Raw genomic sequence first — 22,022 nt, 5'->3', positions numbered from 1 at the left:
TACAATATATAGATAAAGAAAACCATAAACCCTAAAGCCCATAAGTAATAGGTTGGGCCTAAAATGTCTGGTTTATAACAACATCATCTATATTATGATTTTTAGAGTAAAATACCCGAATGCTCTATGTGATTTGGTAAAATAACGTCTATAGTCCCCAACTTGGAAATTACATGTATGCTCTTTGTGGTTTGCTCGTTTGTTACTCGGATAGTCTCTGAAATTTTCTCAGTTAAGTGGATATGAAATGACAAACTTACCCTTAATGATAAAAAAGCAAATTGATGTGGGCCCACCCTTTTTATATTATTTTATTTGTAAAACCCCACCATCACACTTCATCTTCAACCTCCATCCACCACCATCACCCTCCACCCACCAACGTCAAACCTTCACCTTTACCATCACCGCCACAATCACTATCCACCATTTGTGGACTAAAGATCCCACCATCACCCTCCACCATTATATTATATAATTATATATTATATATTATATATTATATAATTATATATTATACATTATATATTATATATTATATAATAAGTATAATTTACAACATACTTAGTCTTTACCCACTTGTAACTTTGGCTTTAGGCCTTTATTGCGCATGAGTTAGTTGTATGTTGTGCTTATTTCATTGTAAGGTTTGGGACCTTTGAATTTTTGGTTGTTAATGTGATCTCTATTTTTGTGATTATATTCCAACCTAACTGTTATTTTTTTTTTTTTTACTTTTCCAAAAACTAACTACTATTTTTCATGAGAGTTTTGTTTTGATCGCCGAACTTGAGACTAGTTGGCTTTGGTTGCTAAATTTACAATTGTTTTTGTCATTGCACATTCCAGATACAATTGCCCAGTTTCATAGTGACAGTGGTCATGTTAACCCTGTTGATTCAATATATAACATGGTTTGTACATTGGAGAAGACATGGGGACGCGGGCCAAGCCTGGGTACGTGGTGATGCCATTCTACTTAAGTGAATGTGGCAAATACTTGAACTGTAAATCTGGAAAGACAACATTTGTCAAGTTCGCCCTATTAATTTCCATGGTCTCATGCCCGATGACTTCAAGAATGTCTATGCGGTAACCGGAGAAACCGCCTACCGCCTCTTTAGTTGTGCCACAAGGTCCAAGTACATACTCATCTATGTCAACTACATGATTAAGGTTGACCTAAGGATGCCTCTTACACATGTTAGTTTCCCTACTTGTGGCTTCATAATTGGCCTTGGTGCACCATGGAAGGAAGTCGTGGTCTCTTTAAGAGTTCGGTTACGACTTTTGGCCTTGGTGTTGGTGGTCTTGGGATACGTACTTTGATATGTAAACAATCAACAACCGTATATATATATATATATTGGTTACTCTAAGTTTGTTTCGTGATCTATGTTTGTAAAAAAAAGTTGACCAAAATTTGACAACACATCTTAAAACCCACGCCGCATCGCAGCGGGTCACGCATCTAGTTTAACACTAAAAAGTAAACAACTCAAAGTCTCAAAATAACGTGTATAATTTTCTCATGATTTGTGATCTCGTATTAATATCATTTATCCTCAAGGCTCATGGTCTCATTTAACACCACCTTCTTGACCTTCAAAAATCAAATTTCATAACTATGTATTTTTCATATTTGGAGACATTAGCCAAATAGTTGATTTCATAATTTTATTATTCAAACATATTCTTGAAATAAAGTTCATTAAAATATATAAATTTCATCCCATATAAACACATAATAATAAATAATATGGATTTCCAAATTCTTTGTTTTGAACGGTTTATAAGGATTTCAATATATATTTGTTTTTTTTTTGAACGGCAAGGAACGACGTGTCAATCACCGTGACACCGGACGCTGTGGTCAAGGTCGACTACTCGACCGCCGCCAGCGCCTTGGCTCTCCCCAGATGCGCGAAAACCTGACCTCCACCCGCCTGAAGGCATGACAGTGGAATAATCGGTAAAACCTCGTCTCTCATCCAAGTCGAACCGGCACCACCCGTATTCGCTCTTCACCACTACATCATTGGCATACAACAAGATTGTAATTCTCAATAAACAGTTTTAATCACATTAAATATTATAGTTTGAAATCATAACCAAAAACAATATACCCAATGATTTCTCACTCATAGTGAAAGTTATTGGTAGGGTCTGAGAAGGATGAAATATAGGCAAGCCTTACCTCTATAATAGGGATAGAGAGACTATTTCCAATAAGACCCTTCAAAACCACACATAAAGGTCAAAAACGAATGTATAGCTACTTAAAAATTGTACCTTTGCAAAATGTATAACATAAAGAACTACCATATCAGAAAGACACACAAACAAGCTATAGCATGCAAAGGCTATCCCTCACAATAAAATTAAAAAAACCCTAGCATTGTAAGGTAAGACTAAAAGAACAAACCGTACCTTATTCCTAAAAGTGGTTAACCTTAATTTTGCGTCTCCACGGACTCCTATCCTCGACTATGTCCTCAAAGAGGTGCAAATGTAACAAATCCTGCCTAATTCGCTCCTCTCAAGTCAGTTTCGTTCTGCCTCTGGTCCTCCCCTCCACCGTAAGAGTCTCCACGGTTCTAACCGTGCCGTCACTTCTCGCCTCTATTTAGTAACAATCATAACTAAATGTTCTTTGTATGAAAATACGGAGTAAGATTGTGATTCATCATTCATTACACTAGATATCAAAATGGTTACTTGAAGCACAAGTTTGACTAAGAAAAGTCAAATGTGTGAAATTGTTAGATAACTAGTAGTTGCCCCGTCCGCGTTGCGGGGCGATGACCGAATAATTCCGAATAATATCCAATCAATTAAAAAAACACTACTATAATTTTGCTAGGAAAAAAACTAAAACGATGATAAGATCGTAATTTTCGGCTCAGGGCAAAACTGTAATTTTTCAAGACTAATGAGCGAGTGTTAGGCAGCTCCTTGACACGGGAAGAAATTAAATGGAGTCAACCAATTAAAACAAAAAACTTTTATAGTTTTGCAAAAAAAAAAACTAAAACGATGGGGAAACGTAATTTTTAACTGAGGGCGAAATCATAATTTTTATTCAGGGATAAAATCGTAAATTAAATGGACCAATGGGGGAGTGTCAGGCAGCTGCCGGCATGACTGTAATTTTACACTGGGGGCAAAATTGTAATTTAACCAGGAAAACAAACAAAAACAATGGAGAAAATGTAAATTTAAGTTAAGGGGAAAATCGTAACGTGTCTGTAAGGGAAAAAACTAATGGCAAAACTGTAAATTTAAACGGGGCAAAATCGTAAATTTGATCCGAGGGCAAAATTGAAATTTTTAGCTGGGAGCAAAATCGTAAATTTATTTTTAAGTCGGGGTAAAAACATAACTTTGAACTGATGGAAAAATCGTAATTATAAGGGAAAAACTAATGGTAAAACTGTAAATTTAAACGGGGCAAAGTCGTAATCTTGAACCAAGGGCAAAACTGAATTTTTTTGTTGGAAGCAAAAGTGTAAATGTAATTTTAAGTGGGAGTATAAACATAATTTTGAACAAATGGCAGAAACGTAATTTTAAAGCGGGATAAAATCGTAAATTTGTTGGGCCAATAAGGGGGTGTCAGGCGCCTGCACTATTCCACCCACCGCCCATTTCACCCAATAGGTGAAAAGCACTGTTACCGGCCACCAGCCACCTTCTTTGTATATGTTGAAAATGTTAACATATTATTTCGAAACAAAAAAAGTGGATTAATAAAAGATAAATCGAGTATCAAAGTATTTGAATAAAGTATGATTTTTATATAAAAACCCATTAAAGACAACATACACAATTAGAGTTAGAATGAATTGATAAAACATGCCAATATTGTTTTTCATCCATTTAAGTTGAACGGGATGGTTAGATCGGGTGTCGGGTGAGGCATCTTTGGGTCCCAGTAATTTTCGGTTCGAATATTGGTTAGGGAAATCCAACATCTGGTAACCCGACTTACCCGAGTAAGAACTAAGCGCGATCCGACTTTCGTTAGGCAGTGATTTGTTGTGGAATCTAACCCTCTATTTCCCCCTTTTATTTTATCATCATCATTTCCCGCCCAATCAACACCCACAATCGAGTATTAACAAATAATGTACTACCTAAATAAACCGACCCAATGAACCCAATAACCAAACAGCCTGAACTCGGCGACCCGATTGTGATACGAATTGCATGTCGGATGCTATATCATACACAAAAACCTGAATAACCCAACCCAAACTATTAAAATCTTATCTTCTACGAACAGATCAAGAAGAAGAGAAGCAGAAAGAGTTGGGTCACCCAAATCCATGGTTTTTATAGAAAAACTAACACCTCGCAATGCACTGGTGATCAGTAATGTTCTAATACAGGACTGATTTTTACAAAACATTGCTTGTGATCAACGCTGCAGATATCAAACCGGAATTCATATATAAAGTCGATGAAATGTGACTGCTAGTATAAAAAATACAAATATGTTGAACAATAAACTCATTAGATAGAATATACCACAAGTAAAGACCAGAACTAATTCGATACAAATTTCCGATTTTAATTTCTCATCCTACAAAAGTACAAATAGCTCAAACCAACAACAACTAGTTCAGTCTCTCTCCCAGATTGTTATCTAGGCAGTAGTATCCATCATTTCTTTTGGGACAAGCTTACCTATCAATTTAAGCATACTTCTATCTACTGAACCAGCTGCGATTTCATCAATCAACATCGATAAAGTTGAAGCATCAAGTGAGTAACTTCTTCCATCCATTTCCTGTAAAAGCATCTCAACATCATCGTAATTCTGGTTCTTAAGATATCCTTGGAGAAGAACATTGTAAGTAACACTATTTGGTGGGCAGCCAGTCTCATCCATTTTACGAAACAAGTGCTTTGCTTCCTTTAGTAAACCTTCCCCACACAAGCCACCAACCATCACGGTATATGTCCGAACATTAGGCTGCAAACCTTTTAGAGTTAGGTCTTGGAAAAGATCCATTGCAATATCAAGCTTCCCACATTTGCTCATACCATCAATAAGAACAGTGTACACTTGAATGTCAGAGTTTAGCTTGCTATCACCCACCAAATGAAACAAAGAGAGCACATCTTCAACTTGATGGTTGTTGCAAAGACCGTCTAATATTATTCTATAGGTGCATTCATCTGGTATGTGGCCTGGCCGTGTGCTCGCATCTCATCAAAGAGCTTCTCTGCCTCTCCACAACGTCCGACCCTAAACAATCCCTGTAACATGGTGTTGTAAGTGATGAAACTAGGTTTCAAACCTTTTCTTGTTATCTCATGAAACAAATGCATGGCCTCTTCTACTTTGAAACTCTTGCAATACCCATTCAATAAACTGCTATAAGTAACAACATTTGGGACGAGACCTTTAGAAGTAAGTGAATCAAAAAGCGCCCTTGCTTTGGTCATTTCACCTCGCAGACAGTATCCATCTATCAGTGAACTGTATGTCACTATGTCAGGAACCTCACCTCTCTCAACCATGATGTCTATAACAGCCCTCGCTTCATCCACCATACCTTCCTTGCAAAATGCATCAGCTAATATGTTAAAGGTTCGCAAACTAGGAGAGATCCTTAGATCCTCCATTTCTTTTAGCAGCTTAGAGACCTCGTCCCAACGACATAAGTTACAAAGACCGTGAATCAAAGAGCTGTATGTGATGACATTTGGTGGAATGCCTTTGTGAAATACCATTTCATTGAAAAGCTTGAAAGCATCATCTATCAGTTTGTCCTTGCAGAGACTATCAATGATGGTGCTATATACAACAACATTATGTAAGATTAAATATATTATGTATTGATATTTAATCTATAGCCATCATAATCATTTACATTATAGAGATCAAAATATATTAGAACCTATTAAATAATTAGTTGGTAATTATTGATGGACCATATTACCCTTATTAACTAATTAGGTTTTCTTCCTGGGTGCTTATATAAGGAGAATTATGTGGAGGTTAAGAGGTTACTCAGTTACACAATTACACACACCCCATTAGCCATAACATCATAAGTTCGACCTCCTCTCCTAACCGATATCCCTTTTCGGTTTTCTAAGTCCCCATCATTAGTCAGCACCCTAAGGAGGAACCAGATCACGATGACAAGCATGTCGAACTCCATTACTGGATTCTCCAAATCATTGTCTGCTATAACAGGTATGTTTTACCGTTTTCCTTCATGTACAAACAGAACTGAACCAATATGTGGTATCAGAGCATATGTTGATTAGTCAGTTCTGTTTTCGTATCCATAATTCTGGGATTGAAACTTGGAAAACGTATTTTTTATAACTTCAAAACCGTCACAGCCGATTTCGAGTCATGAAGATCGACTCGAGATCATTGTTTTCGGAAAAAGATTAGTCATATGTTCATTCGAAATTAACTGGATTATGTTTTAACCGAAGTCTATTTAGAAAAATTATTAAAATTCAGGTTTCGGGTTCCAGAATTTTATGTTTTATTTTTAGGGTTCATCATGTTCTTAGGAAAAATTCGAAAATTCTATTATGTTTTGGAATATGATTCGGATTATTAAGTGTTTTTCCTGTTTTGATCTGATTTTGTCCTCTAAAGATTTTTAGAAAACTGTTAAAAGATAAACAGATTACAATTTTCGAAATATGTTGATAAAATTAGATCATCTTAAAACAGGAAATAATATCTCATAATCCCTTATATTTCGAATTTTCAGTTACGTTATCACAATTAACAGCTGTTGACAGGAAGCTTCGAGATCATCAGATTACGACTCGAGACCATCAGTCTCGACTCGAGACCATAGGGTCTCGACTCGAGACCATAGGGTCTCGACTCGAAATCATCAGGTCATTAAAACCTTCACAACTCGAGACCAACAGATCTCAACTCGAGACCATAAGGTCTCGACTCGAAATCATAAGGGCTCAAAGGTCTACAACTCGAGACAAAGGTCTTGACTCGAGACCATAACGTCATAACTCGAGACAAAGGTTGCGACTCGAGACCATAACGTCACAACTCGAGACCATAAGGTTGCGACTCGAGACCGTGGTTGCGACTCGAGACCTCATCATGACTCGAGATCTCATAAGATATAGTAGTCGAGACCATGGTTCCGACTCGTGACAACAAGGTTGCGACTCGAGACCTCATAACTGACTCGAGATCTCATAACTCAGTCGAGACCTGACTCGAAACCTCATTATTTTAGGTTGTTTAAATGTGAACTAAGAATTTTGCTATTAAATAATTGGTTTTGTAGTTATTTAGTTAATTAATCAGAATCAGATAATGTTTTGCAAAACCAAAATAGCTTAACTTGAATGAGCTTCTGATGTATCATTTATGGCCAAAGCTGACTTGATACATCTACTTATCATTCAAGTATTACGAAAGCTATGTTAAGTGTGCATCATAAGCATGAATGTTTTAATATCTGGCCAAAGCTGATTTAATTCTTTCATAGATGGCATACTTAACAAGTGCATAACTAAAGTGATTGTTTCAATTTCTGGCCAAAGCTGATTTGTTACAACCACTTTGCACATATGCTTAAATGATTACACTTCTGGCCAAAGCTGTTTTGTCTTCGTTTAAGTAGAATTTTTAACTAAGTATATTATTTTGATATTAGTAATAGACAATATCACAGCTTCATAATGTAAAATGGTCATTATTTATGCCTGCCTTAGTTTAACGTGCCCTTAGATCACATTAGGACTTCTTCCTTAGTATCATAACTTGCTCATCTTATTTCCACTATCAGCGCCCAATCAGGGGATTCCATCTTTGACTGGTAATAACTTTGCTGCATGGAAGGATGCTCTCATGCTTACGCTTGGGCTGCTGGATTTTGATTACGCTCTTAGGGAGAATAAGCCAGCGGACCTTACCACTCAGAGTACTTCTGCTGAGCAGATACTTCATGAAAAGTGGACTAGGTGTAACCGCATGTGTCTCATGTTTATGAAGCAGTCCATAAGCAATGCTATCAAGGGAGCTATTCCTGATTCTGAAGATGCTAAAACCTACTTGGCTTCAGTGGAGGCGCAGTTCAAGGGGACGTCTAAAGCACACGCTAGTACCCTTATTCTCAAGCTGGTGACAACTAAGTATGATGGGAGGAGCGGCATTCGCGAGCACATCATGATGATGAATGACATGGCCAATAAGCTGAACGGGCTGGAAATGGAAATCAGTGATGGTTTCCTTGTTCATTTCATCATTACTTCGCTTCCTTCGTCCTTTGAAGCATTCAAGATCAATTACAACACTCAGAAGGACAAGTGGACAATGAGTGAACTGGTCGCTATGTGCGTACAGGAGGAAGAGCGTATGAGGATGGATCGCCATACTGATGTTGCAAACTTCACTACCTCCAATCCTAAGAAAAGGAAGAACAATTATCAGAGGAAGGATGCTTCAAAAGTCCAAAGGCCTAATCCTAATTCTAATACAAGTGCACCTTCCAGCTCTAAGAACTCCTTAGGCAGTATCCGCTGCAAGTTCTGTAAAAAGACAGGACACATGCAGAAGGAATGCCCTGACTTTAAGGAGTGGCTGGCTAAGAAAGGTAACGATTATTTTATGATACTTGAGTCCTATAATTTAAGTGTTCCTGCTAATTCTTGGTGGTTTGATTCTGGTTCTATGGTTCATGTTACCAATTCTACTCAGGGATTCCTTTCAATCCGGAAGCTGGAAAGAAACCAAAGAACGCTTAAGGTTGGGGATGATCGAGAATTAGAAGTGAAGGCCATTGGAACATTACAATTAGTTATGAAAACTGGTTTATGTATTAAACTTTATGATACCTTATATGTTCCTGAGGTAACTCAGAACCTTGTATCAGGACCAAAGTTAGACATGGACGGTTTTATTGTTTCCCATGGTCATCGCAAACTCTCTATCCTCTATGATTCTGTTCTTTATGGTATTGGTATTCTGGATGGTGGTCTCTATAGATTAGAACTAGAAGATAACTTTTCCAAATCTTTGTTGTCACATAACATTAATGAATCACTCACAAAGATGGAAGAGAAACGAGACTTAGAGACTTCATCCATGTTGTGGCATCAGCGTTTAGGCCACATTTCAAAAGAACGATTAAATCGTCTCGTAAAGGATGAAGTCTTACCTCCTCTCGATTTCTCTGATTTTGGAACATGTGTCAAATGTCTTAAAGGTAAAATGACATTAGCGAATAAGAAAGGTGCCACTAGGAGTTGTAATTTATTAGAACTCATTCACACTGACATTAGTGGTCCCTACCAAATCGCTGGCATAACAGGACATACTTCATTTATCACTTTCATTGACGATTATTCTCGTTACATGTACTTGTATCTTATTAAGGAGAAATCTGAATCTCTTACAACTTTTAAAGATTATAAGGCTGAAGTTGAAAAGCAATTAGATCGTCAGATTAAAGTTGTGAGATCAGATAGAGGCGGTGAATATTATGGAAGACATACTTATGTGGGTCAAGCTCCTGGTCCATTTTATGAGTTTTGTAAGGGCCAGGGGATTGTGAACCAATACACCATGCCTGGTACACCTCAGCAGAACGGAGTCGCTGAAAGAAGAAACCGTACCCTTATGAACATGGTGCGCAGTATGTTAGCCAACACTATTTTACCATTATTCCTCTGGACTGAAGCGTTAAAAGTAGCTGTTCATATACTCAATATAGTTCCTTCTAAGTCTGTCCCTAAAACTCCTTATGAACTTTGGACAGGAAGGAAACCGAGTCTTAAATATATGAAAGTATGGGGCTGCATTGCTGAAGCAAAACTTTACAATCCGTTCCTAAGGAAACTTGACCCTAAAAGAGTTACTTGTTTCTTTATCGGGTATCCTGAGAACTCTAAGGGTTATCATTTCTATTGTCCTTCCCATGTCACTCGTATTGTTGAAACCAAGCGTGCCGCGTTCCTGGAGGATTTCAAGGTCAGTGGGAGCAGTACCAACCCTTACGAAGAATTGCAAGAAGTACAAGACGCGGGGGGGGGGGAGACTCGTCGCTTACCATTACTCCGATTACTCCTCTTGTACCCAATGCAACTACTGCACCTGAAGCTACTGCACCAACTCCAAATTCACCTCTACAATCAGAACCCATTATACCTCATGACGAAGGCACATCAAACGCTCATAACCAAGACAATGTTGTACCCGATAATCCACTCAGGAGGTCATCTAGGCAAAGAAGGCCTACTAATTGGGATGATTATGTTACCTACCTGACTGAAATGGATCCCGGAAAGCTAAATGATCCTATCTCTTACAATGAAGCCATTAGTAGTGATCAGTCTTCTGAATGGAATAAAGCAATGATTGATGAGCTTGAATCCATGAAGAAAAATGACGTTTGGGATTTGGTAGAATTACCCAACGGAGTCAAACCCGTAGGATGCAAATGGGTGTTCAAAACAAAACTGGATCCGAATGGGAACGTTAAACGCTACAAAGCGAGATTGGTTGCAAAAGGCTACACTCAGAAAGAGGGAATTGATTATCAAGAGATGTTTTCACCTGTCTCTCGTAAAGATTCATTAAGGATCGTCATGGCCCTAGTAGCTCATTTCGATTTAGAGCTGCATCAGATGGACGTTAAAACCGCTTTTCTTAACGGAGATTTGGACGAAGATGTTTACATGAAACAACCTGAAGGCTTTAAACCTGAAGGTCAGGAGCATCTAGTCTGTAAGTTGAAGAAATCCATTTACGGGTTAAAACAAGCATCACGTCAGTGGTACCTCAAGTTTGATGAAGTCATGAAGAAGCAAGGTTTTATGAAGAATCAAGTGGATCAATGCACCTACCTCAAGATGAGTGGGAGTAACTTTACTATACTTGTCCTTTACGTAGATGATATTCTATTGGCAAGTAATAGTTTAGACATGTTGCATGAGTCGAAGCGGTTACTTTCGCATAACTTCGACATGAAGGATCTCGGAGATGCTTCTTACGTCATTGGCATCGAAATTCACCGAGATAGACACAAAGGGCTCTTAGGATTGTCCCAGAGGGCTTACATAGATCGTGTCCTTACACGTTACAACATGCAACAGTGCAAACCCTCCGTCGCTCCAGTAGTTAAGGGAGATGTTTTCGGTTCATTCCAGTATCCGACAACAGAGGTTGAGAAGGAGCAAATGAGCCAGATACCTTACGCATCAGTAGTCAGGAGCTTGATGTATGCTCAAGTCTGTACTCGCCCAGATATCGCTTATATTGCTGGAATGCTAGGCCATTATCAGACTAATCCTGGCCTAGATCATTGGAAAGCAGCTAAGAAGGTACTTCGATATCTGCAAGGGACGAAAGACTATAAACTGACTTATAGAAGAAGTGATCATTTAGAAGTGGTGGGCTATTCTGATTCTGACTTTGCCAAATGCAAAGATGACAAGAAATCCACTTCGGGCTATATCTTTATGTTAGCAGGCGGCCCTATCTCTTGGAAGAGTCATAAACAACAGTTGACCACAACTTCCACAATGATGGCAGAGTACATTGCTGTTTATAACGCAACCTGTCATGGAATGTTGCTTAGAAATCTGGTCACTGGACTCAAAATCGTTAATTCCATTTCTAGACCATTGAAGCTTTACTGTGATAATTCAGCTGCCGTTAGTTTCTCGAAGAGTAACAGTTCGACTGGAGCTGGTTTATATCTCGATACGAAATATCTATTTGTACGTGAACGAGTTGAGGAAAATAATCTTTGTATCGAGTATATTAGTACTAAGGATATGCTTGCGGATCCGATGACTAAAGGTCTCCCTCCTAAGGTTTACGAAGAACATGTTCGGAATATGGGATTTAGTAAAGACCTTATTTGAGCATATTGTACTAGCTTATGTTTTATGATTAATGAAATTTCCTCAGTTTGATTTTGTATGTCTGTTAGAATATGTTCAACCGGTATAATGGCATATAGACAAATAAAGTTACAAGTCAAACAAAGGGCTTATGCATATTTTGATCATGACGATTAGGTTTTAAATTAAGGCTATAGTATGATTAATGGGGGTCCTGAGTCGCATAATGATTCAACGGCTGTATTTTTCTGCTATAGTACTTGTTTAAGGCTAAAATGAGTGTTAACTCCTGATCAGGCTTAACTAATACTCATAGTAAATGATTACTCGGCTAAGTGGGAGAATGTAAGATTAAATATATTATGTATTGATATTTAATCTATAGCCATCATAATCATTTACATTATAGAGATCAAAATATATTAGAACCTATTAAATAATTAGTTGGTAATTGTTGATGGACCATATTACCCTTATTAACTAATTAGGTTTCCTCCTGGGTGCTTATATAAGGAGAATTATGTGGAGGTTAAGGGGTTACTCAGTTACACAATTACACACACCCCATTAGCCATAACATCATAAGTTCGACCTCCTCTCCTAACCGATATCCCTTTTCGGTTTTCTAAGTCCCCATCATTAGTCAGCACCCTAAGGAGGAACCAGATCACGATGACAAGCATGTCGAACTCCATTACTGGATTCTCCAACGCACTGTCTGCTATAACAGGTATGTTTTACCGTTTTCCTTCATGTACAAACAGAACTGAACCAATACATTAGGCTTGCAGCCTCTTTCATCCATGAGCCTAAGCAAACCAACAGCAATATCATTATTCCCAACCTTGCAAAGCCCTTTAATCATAGTGGAATATATAACTACATTAGGTTCACAGAGTTTGTGCTTGATGAGCTTCTTGAACAGCCTCTCTGCCTCGATAATCCTATCTTCACGAATGAGTCCATCTAAGAGTGTACTAAATGTGAAGACATCGGGTACAACAGCTCGCCTGAAGCAACAGCCCAGGAGTGCAAAGTCGAGACATCTGAGAACAACACTTGATGGCAATACTCATAGAGTACTCGTTAACAGGCACTCCAATGAGACACATTTGTTTGAAAAGATGGAGACAAGAAGAAAAATGTTTCATTTTGGAAACAGCATTTAACAACTGAGTAAACTTAACAACAGATGGCAGGGGTTTTCTCTGGATCATTTCATCGAACAGGTTAAAGGCATGATCCAAGTTGGTAACTTTTTAATACATAGACTGAGGGCGATCGTCATTATTTAAAAAGGAAGTGGAGTGAAGAAGAGAAGCTAAAGAAGTGGAGTGAGGAGTGAATCGGGAAGACGAAAGAGGGGTTGTTAAAGAATTGGTGATGAAATTACGTGCATGTTTGGCTTTCCTTTTGAAAATGACTTTTCAACTTATTTGAGAAGTAATAAGTTAGGATTTCCTGACTTATTGACTTATTCACTCACGCACAAAGGAATTCCAAACACTTTGAAAAGTCCTTTTTGCCTCAAATAAGTCAATAAGTTGAAATAGAACGAACCCCACATTTGAGTTTGAAGAAAGCGTGATAAAGATGAGAATTGGTGTGAATCATCATCATTGTCGCAGCCTCCAACGGAGAAGGAAGTTGATCGGTATTCTTCTCTTGTGACCTAACCAAATGCGAGGACGCACGCCTCTAATTTCATAATTTCTTTTGATTAATTACACTCGTAGTTCTTATGGTTTGTAGAAAGTTATAGCTGGTTCTTGTGGTTTACAAAAGTTGTTGACTTAGGGCATGTTTGGCTAAGCTTTTTAAAACAATTTTTATTTACTTATTGGCTTTTTAAAAAGTTATAAGCTCCAAAATGATGTTTGGCAATGAGGGTGCATGTGAGGGAAAAAAGCCAATAAGTCAATAAGTCACTCCATACTTTTTTTTCCAAAAAGCCAATAAGTCAATAAGTTGTTTCAAAAAGCTTAGCCAAACATGCCCTTAGTTGCATTGATTCAATAAATAGACATTTGATTTCAGTGGTTGTAATTTTTGTAGTCGGGTGATTCTTATCACTAACCTATGTTAAATATCTCAGTTAAGTATGTGTTAAATGAGGTAGAGGTTCCTGTAAAAAAATGTTTTTTTATGAGAAAGGTAAGAAAGAATCTACACAATTAGATCTTTGATCTAATGGTTACTAAAACACCATATTTGTGGGTTTTGTGTTGTGTTTTGGATGATAAGGCTTTGATTATTGAATGACTAACACCACTTTGTAGAAAATATGGACTTTGTAGCCGAACCCCACCCAAGGGTATGGGTGGGAGTTGGCTACAAAGTCCATTTTTCCTACAAAGTGTAAAAAGTCATAAAACACCACAATGCCAACTATAAAACACACTTAAAACGCACAAATAACAAAGTGAAGATTACTAAAACACCATATTTGTGGGTTTTGTATTGTGTTTTGGATGATAAGGCTTTGATTATTGAATGACTAACATTAATGTGTTTTATATTGATTATCATGTTGTGTTTTATGTTCATAGTTCTACGGTAGCGTGTTTGAAGTTTTTATGGACTATTAGGGTTTGGATATTGTGTTTTAGTGATCTTCACTCAGTTATTTGTGGGTTTCGAGTGTGTTTTATGGCTGAAATTGCGGTGTTTTATGACTTTGTACACTTTGTAGAAAAAATGGACTTTGTAGCCGAACCCCACCCGTATGGGTGGGAGTTGGCTACAAAGTCCATTTTTTCTACAAAGTGTATAAAGTCATAAAACACCGCAATTTCAGCCATAAAACACACTCGAAACCCACAAATAACTGAGTGAAGATCACTAAAACACCATATTTGTGGGTTTTGTGTTGTGTTTTATAGTTGGCATTGTGGTGTTTTATGACTTTTTACACTTTGTAGGAAAAATGGACTTTGTAGCCAACTCCCACCCATACCCTTGGGTGGGGTTCGGCTACAAAGTCCATTTTTTCTACAAAGTGGTGTTTTAGTCATTCAATAATCAAAGCCTTATCATCCAAAACACAACACAAAACCCACAAATATGGTGTTTTAGTAACCATTAGATCAAAGATCTAATTGTGTAGATTCTTTCTTACCTTTCTCATAAAAAACCATTTTTTTACAGGAACCTCTACCTCATTTATATTGATTATCATGTTGTGTTTTATGTTCATAGTTCTACGGTAGCGTGTTTGAAGTTTTTATGGACTGTTAGGGTTTGGATATTGTGTTTTAGTAATCTTCACTTTGTTATTTGTGCGTTTTAAGTGTGTTTTATAGTTGGCATTGTGGTGTTTTATGACTTTTTACACTTTGTAGGAAAAATGGACTTTGTAGCCGAACCCCACCCTTAAGGGTATATAGGTAAATTTAACATTTTTAAATTAAGAAACTAACATTAATGCACATGTAACTTCCCCCCTTCTTTTTTAAACGCCAATAACTTTTTATACGTAACTTTTTTTAAAAAAAATTACACCATAATAACGAGCGTTTTTTATCTTTAATATGAGTACCATATTGTTATACTTATATAGAGAAAAAAATATGTTTCGATCGGATGTTTAGTCCATGAATGGTGTTATATTCTTACTGAATGGTGTTATATACTTGCTGAATGGTGTTATATATACTTACTGAATGGTGTTATATACTTGGTGAATGGTGTTTATAGAGATCTTTTAAAAAAATTCAGATCCTATAATTAAGGTGGCGGTTATGGGAAGTTTTTAATTAATTGAATTAATGATAAAATTACTTGTTTACCCTTTTGAATTAATTTAGATTTAGGACACATGTCATCTCCACAATATTTCTCACCTTTCTCACACTTTTAACCTTTTTTACAATAACCTTACCCTGTTAAATGATTATAATATCCTTACTTGTTAAGAAAATAAAAAATAAAACAATATATTTTCTACCCTACCATCAATTCTTTTTTTTTTCTACCCTAAACCACCACCACCATTATAAGCACCACCGTCATCTCTCCTCCACCACCTCCACCCACCACCATCTCACCTCCACCACCACCGAACACCCACCACCACCATCTTCCCTCCTCCACCGTTGAACACCCACCTCCATTGTCTCCCCTCCACCATCGTACACCCACCACCACCACTAAACAACCAAGTCACCGGAGATCAACAAACCGTTGCACAATATCATAATTATATCACTTATTAACTACCTGTGACATCAAACAGTTTATATAAGTCACTCACATGGATGCTTTAAAAACAAATTGCCAGAGAATTTGGAAATTAAATTAGAAATTAAATTAAATTAAATCTCACCTGCAGTAGGGGTGTGGGGTGGTTACGTCCTTTGATGTAATTTCCTTAAAAGGCACGTTGGAATGAAAAATGGGCAGAGAAATTGGAAATTAAATCAGGTTTCAAACGTTGAGTATGTGTGTGTTTGTGTCTATCGAGTCCTTGAACCCTGGTTTGAGGTCAACGCGGCTCGTCAACGCTCTGATGGGTCTTTCTTGTTAACCTACAAAACAAAACATCGTTAGCCTCATCATGGAGGACCCCCGGGGGGATCCATGACCAAGCTCCGGCATGAGAATAAGAAAGCTTGCCGGAGAAAATGGAGTGTATTCCGACGAGTTATGGTCGTTGGAATATCCTTGGTGTGAATTCTTAATTGAGAGTATTAAATGTGATCTGGAGAATGTCCAGAGGTAATGAAGTGTGAGTGTGGATTCATTGTTAGGAGAATTGAATGCTTACCTTTTATGATCTTATGCTCATCTTATAGAGAAGAAGTCTCTTATCACCTCGGTAAAGACCTGGATACGATCTAACAGTTTTCTGGCATCTTGGGGAGACTCACACACGTGTCCAGCTACCATCGATGCGATGTCATAAGCATTAAATGAAGTCGGCTTCTTCATAGTACTCTCCCCGGCGATCCTTTCTCTCTATAGTTGCAGACATTAAATGTCTCCGCAAGAGACATGACATGCTTTGTTTCCCGCTCTTTCTCTTATTATCCTTTTTGCAGGAATTAATAACAATATTTGGGCTTATTTAAGAAGCCCAGTTAAAGAGGCCCAAGACGAGGAGCCCCAATCCAAAGGGCCTTGTCGACAAGTCATCTCTAGCCTGGGCTACGAGCCTCAAGACGTGGGGCCTGGACTAAGCAGCGGCGCTTCAACTGTGGAGTGGGGCCCTCTGTGATGATGACGACGCCTAACAGTTTCTCAATCCTGCTTAAATCCCTTAATCCAACGACCAGGGTTTGAAATACCTCCCACGTGCATTAAATCAAAGGCCACCTTTGAAATAGTGATTGGACAGTTACCGCCCTAATTGAAAAAGTTCTTTAAAAACCCTGAATCGGTCTGTAATTTCATCATTCCCCACCCCTCTTCTACTATCATCTTTCTCTTGATCTTCTTCCCACACTACAACATGACTCGAAAAGGCCGATCTTCCATCCGTTCAATTATTACTCAAGATGAGTTGGATTCCTTTGTTGCTTCCTATCGAATCTCATCGGAGTTTGCTCCGAGACTCCCCGGTCCCAACGATCCAGCGACCTGTTCGCCGGAAAGGATAGTGATCTATACTTTGTCCTTCTCTTTTTGTGGTATCCGGCATCCACTTTCTCCTTTCAAGATGGCTCTCCTAAAGAACCACGGGATTCAATTCTCTCAACTGCACCCTTTGGCTTTTCTGAGGATTATTCATTTCGAACTTTCATGTGCCTCATTCGCCGGCGAGCCCTCCGTGCCGTTATTCCGACGATTCTACCGACTTCAATCAGACGGAGACTGGTTTACGTTTGAGAAGAGAATAGATAGCATATCACTCCCTTGCTACTCCTTCATGCCTACTTCCACATATCCCAAGGAATGGAAAAACAGGTTCATTTTTGTCTCTCCTTCCATGATCTCCAAGTCCCTTCCCTTAAGGGACCCTGCTGCGGTGATAGAGGACGGTGTTCCTCCTTTTCAGCGACTAAGGATATGTTATGGCGGAAGATGTACGAGCACCCTACGCGTGCCTTCAATTTTCTAGAGGGGATCCTTGCTATGGGGGGTTTGAGCCCCTTTTATCTGATCCGTCCTAAAGCTTTTTACGAAAGCAAAGGTAAGTTCTTTCTTTCATAGTGATTTTTAATCGTACCTTGTTTGAGACCTTTGGTTTTGTCTATCCAGTCATCTCTTGTGTTTGTTTGTTTTTGCAGAGATGACCCTATGGAGTTTGCTGGGGCTGATTGTAGGGGGTGTCATATGTGGTTGAAGGTGTAGTGAACCATGAGATGGGTGGTGTCCTTGGGGGGAGTGCCCTTGATGTTGGAGGTTCGAATGCTGGGTCGGTTCTGGGAGAGGGAACTCCTTCTCTTCAGGGGGGTTCCCCTAAGGGATCGGAGGGTTCACAGAATTCCCCTCCAGTGGAAGATGCTAGCAGTGGAGATGAAGACCTAGCGACACGCCTGTCCCGAAAGCGCAAATATGGTGTTGTCATGAGCCATCATGATGTTGATGTTGATGAAATTTGCAAACCTCCACAAACATGCTACGAAATCTTGACAAGGCTTGGTGTGAAGAGCGATTGGTTTCACCTACACGTTGGCGGAATTATTCAAATATGGTTATTCTAAATGCAACGACTTGATGTATGTAAAATGCAACATATAAATCACATCAATTAAGGCATAAACTAACCCTTTTTAAGTACTAATGTTGGAAAAAGAGTGTTTTTGTCTTCCTTTTGTATTTTCAGGATGAAATGAGCTCAAATTCACAAAAGAAGCAAAAAGACAACTAATTCTAGCATAAATACAAGAATAGGACTAAAAGTAGACTGCCCGGACCCTCAACGGCATCCTCCAAAGCAAAGAAGAGAAAACAGAAGCCTGAACACGCCCCGTGCTCAGCCAGCACGGGGTCGTGCCCAAGAAGCAGCATAAAAGACAAACTTGTAGAAGCTTCCATTGCCCACCACGGGGCCGTGTCCAGTGAGCACGGGGGCGTGGTGAAAGTACAGCAGGTGCATTAATTGTAATTGCGAATTACAATTAATGAGGAGTGAGAGTGTCAGACGGGCACGGGGGCGTGTCCAGCGGACACGGGGCCGTGCCCAGCCTTCTGTTCAGCCTATAAATAGGGGTGCTTGGTTTCATTCCATCTCATCCCTTGGCACACCACCTCTCTCACACTTCATCCACCACCCACCACCACCATAACACCATCATCCACCACCATCATCCATTGTCCATCGTAGAGTGTGTGAGTCGTCTCGGGATCCAAGATTGATCGTAAGAGTTCTTGACAATCAAGGCCATGTTTGCCTAAGTCTCTTACATCACTTGGTGAAGACAAGTGTTTAGTATAATACTTTTTATTTTTAATCTTTTGCACTTTTTATTTGGTTTTGTATTAATGACTTTAATAACTAGTTGCTTATGTTGAAGGTGATCTTTCCTTATCGTTTGTCCGTGGTGTCTTGGCATTATTTTACTGTCTATATAAAATAAAAGATTTTCACCATTCATATCTCCACGGTCTATATGGAGGTATGTTGGCTACCTGGTCGGGGGTTAAGGGAACGGTTTGGTAAGGGTCTTGCCCTTGTTCAGCGTTTAGAGGTCCTGCTTGGGACCTGGGTCAAATTTAGTAGGATCTCCTTCAATGCCCATAGGTATTGGATGGCGGGGATCCAAACTCTTTGACCCTCATAAGTTAACTACTATTAATACTATAACCCGGCTATTTAGAACTGTATCCCTGCTGACTCAGACTACTTAGCCGAGGGTAACGTCACCGCCAAAAGCAGGGCCTACCATAATTTGCATTAATAACTTAATTCATTATCTTCCAATAATCCGACCCTTTAGGATTGTATCCTTGCTGACTCAAACTACTGGGTTGAGGGTAACGTCGCCTTCAAAAGAGGGGCCTACTACAATAACTAAGATAATCTCTTAAACAAGTGCAAAAGTGCGAAAATAATCAAAGGTTATACTAATACACGAGTCGGATCCAAGTGATTCATCTTGTCTATCTGTTTTTATTTTATTTTTATTTTTCAGCATTTAGTTAGTTTTTATTTTCTTAGTTTAAAAAACATTTTTCTCACTTTTTGATTTGATTAGACGTTGAGGATAAACCGGTATTAAAAGCTCTTGTGTCCTTGGACGACCTCGGTATCTTACCAACACTATACTACGTCCACGTTGGGTGCACTTGCCCATATGTGTGTTTAGTGTTAGTAAATATCGTGTTTTATAAATTTAAAACTTGGCTAAAGGTGTAAAAAGGGCTTAATTATACATTAAAAATATATTACACTACACACGCATCAAGTTTTTGGCGCCGTTGCCGGGGACACAAGGATTTTAAGAAAGTTAGGAATCAACGGCCTAATCATATTTTTATTTTTCTTTTTAATTTTTAGGATTTTTCTTAGTTTTTCAGCTTCTGTAGAGCTCAGCACGGGCCGTGCCTGGTCGGACACGGGTCGTGCCCAGCATCGTTACTGGAAGTTTTTAGTTTTCCAGGTTACAGAAGGCTGACCACGGGGCCGTGTCGGTGCAACACGGGGCCGTGTCCAACTTCCAGTAACTAGGATCTGGAAAACAATAACTGTAACTCCAACCACGGGCCGTGTTCGTTGAACACGGGGCCGTGGTGAACCTTCTGACCAGCATTCTTTTTTGTTTTTATTGCAGGACTTGGAACCCGACGCCAATCTTACATAGTGTATGAGCTCCAGTTCTAATAAGGACATAAAGGAACCTCTAGAAGAACCCGAACGCTTTCTCAGAAAAGATTAAAAGCTAAAAATCAAGAGAAGGTTTCGGGTGATCCACCTCCAATGGCGGACCAACGTACCCTCATGGATTATCTACGACCTACCGTAGGTAACCTAGGCGCCGCTATCAATGCTCCAAATGTCGAAGCTAATAACTTCAAACTTCGGCCGCATTTGATACAAATGCTCCAAAACTCCGCAACCTTCCACGGGCTTGCGGATGAGGATCCCCATCTACATATCACCAATTTCTTAGAAATATGTGATACCTTTCGGATCAACGGAGCATCAAATGACGCCATCCGCCTCCGTATGTTTCCTTTCTCACTAAAAGACCGAGCGAAAGCTTGGCTCAACGCCCTCCCAGCTGGATCGGTAAACACCTGGGATGAACTAGCCCAAAAATTTCTATATAAGTATTTCCCTCCCGCTAAAACTGCTAAATTAATGACTAAAATTAATACATATTCACAAGAGGACGGGGAATCCTTATATGAAACTTGGGAAAGGTTCAAGGAGTTATTACGCAAGTGTACACATCACGGCCTTGCAATATGGCAACAAGTATCCACTTTCTATAATGGATTGTTGCCACACACAAGGCAGACACTTGATTCTAGCTCCGGGGGACTTTTAGGTAATCGACGCCCACACGAAATATATAATCAAATTGAGGAAATTGCTCAAACCAATTTTCAATGGCACACCCCTCGGGGGAATAAATCTATTGCCCCGGGCGCCCATAAGGTCGATGAAAGCACTTCTTTACAAGCCCAAATCAAGGCCCTTTCTTCAAAGATAAAAAAATTGGAAATGACAAAAACAGTCTCGGTTATGGCTTTTGAAGGGTGTGGTGGGTCACATGAAAATTGGAGTTGTATGAAAGAAACGGACGATCAACAAGAAATGGTAAACTACATTGATAATAGACCTAGGCCGTCAGGTCCCCCAACGGGAACTTACAACCAAGGATGGCGAAACCACCCAAACCTTGGTTGGAGGGAACCCGGCAATAGTAGTAACCAACAAGCCCAACAAACAAACATTCAACAACCAAGAAATGAGTCACAAAATTTCACTCAACAACAAAGTGGACGAGAAAGGCTCGAAGATACTATATCTCGCCTCATCTCCGACACTGAAAAGAAAAACTCGGAAAGATTTCTACAATTAGAATCAAATTTTAGAAATCAACAAGCTAGCATTCAAAACATAGAAAAACAATTAAATCAAATAGCGCAAAATTTTTCCGAGAGACCGCAAGAAGCATTACCTAGCAATACCGAAACAAACCCAAAAGCGCAAGTTCACCTCATCACGCTACGAAACCGTACCGTGGGACCTGCAGAAGCGCCACCGCCAA

At 39.0% G+C, this 22,022-nt stretch overlaps 1 protein-coding gene and 1 non-coding gene across 2 annotated transcripts; both read right to left on the bottom strand.

Annotated features, from left to right (window-relative positions):
- Window positions 1–4,648: 4,648 nt before the first annotated feature.
- On the bottom strand, window positions 4,649–13,116 carry LOC110914287 (pentatricopeptide repeat-containing protein At1g63130, mitochondrial). Its single transcript, XM_035984472.1, is given in 4 exon segments — window positions 4,649–5,191; window positions 5,236–5,825; window positions 12,625–12,902; window positions 12,904–13,116. Coding segments are annotated over 4 exon segments (1,587 nt in total). The 5' UTR covers window positions 13,080–13,116.
- Window positions 13,117–21,100: 7,984 nt separating this feature from the next.
- On the bottom strand, window positions 21,101–21,207 carry LOC118487828. Its single transcript, XR_004882771.1, has one exon. It is a non-coding gene; the product is annotated as a small nucleolar RNA R71 (small nucleolar RNA).
- Between the last annotated feature and the right edge of the window lie 815 nt (window positions 21,208–22,022).

The sequence above is a fragment of the Helianthus annuus genome, chromosome 15 (genome assembly GCF_002127325.2).
Source record: "Helianthus annuus cultivar XRQ/B chromosome 15, HanXRQr2.0-SUNRISE, whole genome shotgun sequence".
Classification (NCBI taxonomy): domain Eukaryota; kingdom Viridiplantae; phylum Streptophyta; class Magnoliopsida; order Asterales; family Asteraceae; genus Helianthus; species Helianthus annuus.
This window is presented reverse-complemented; position numbering and strand designations above follow the sequence as displayed.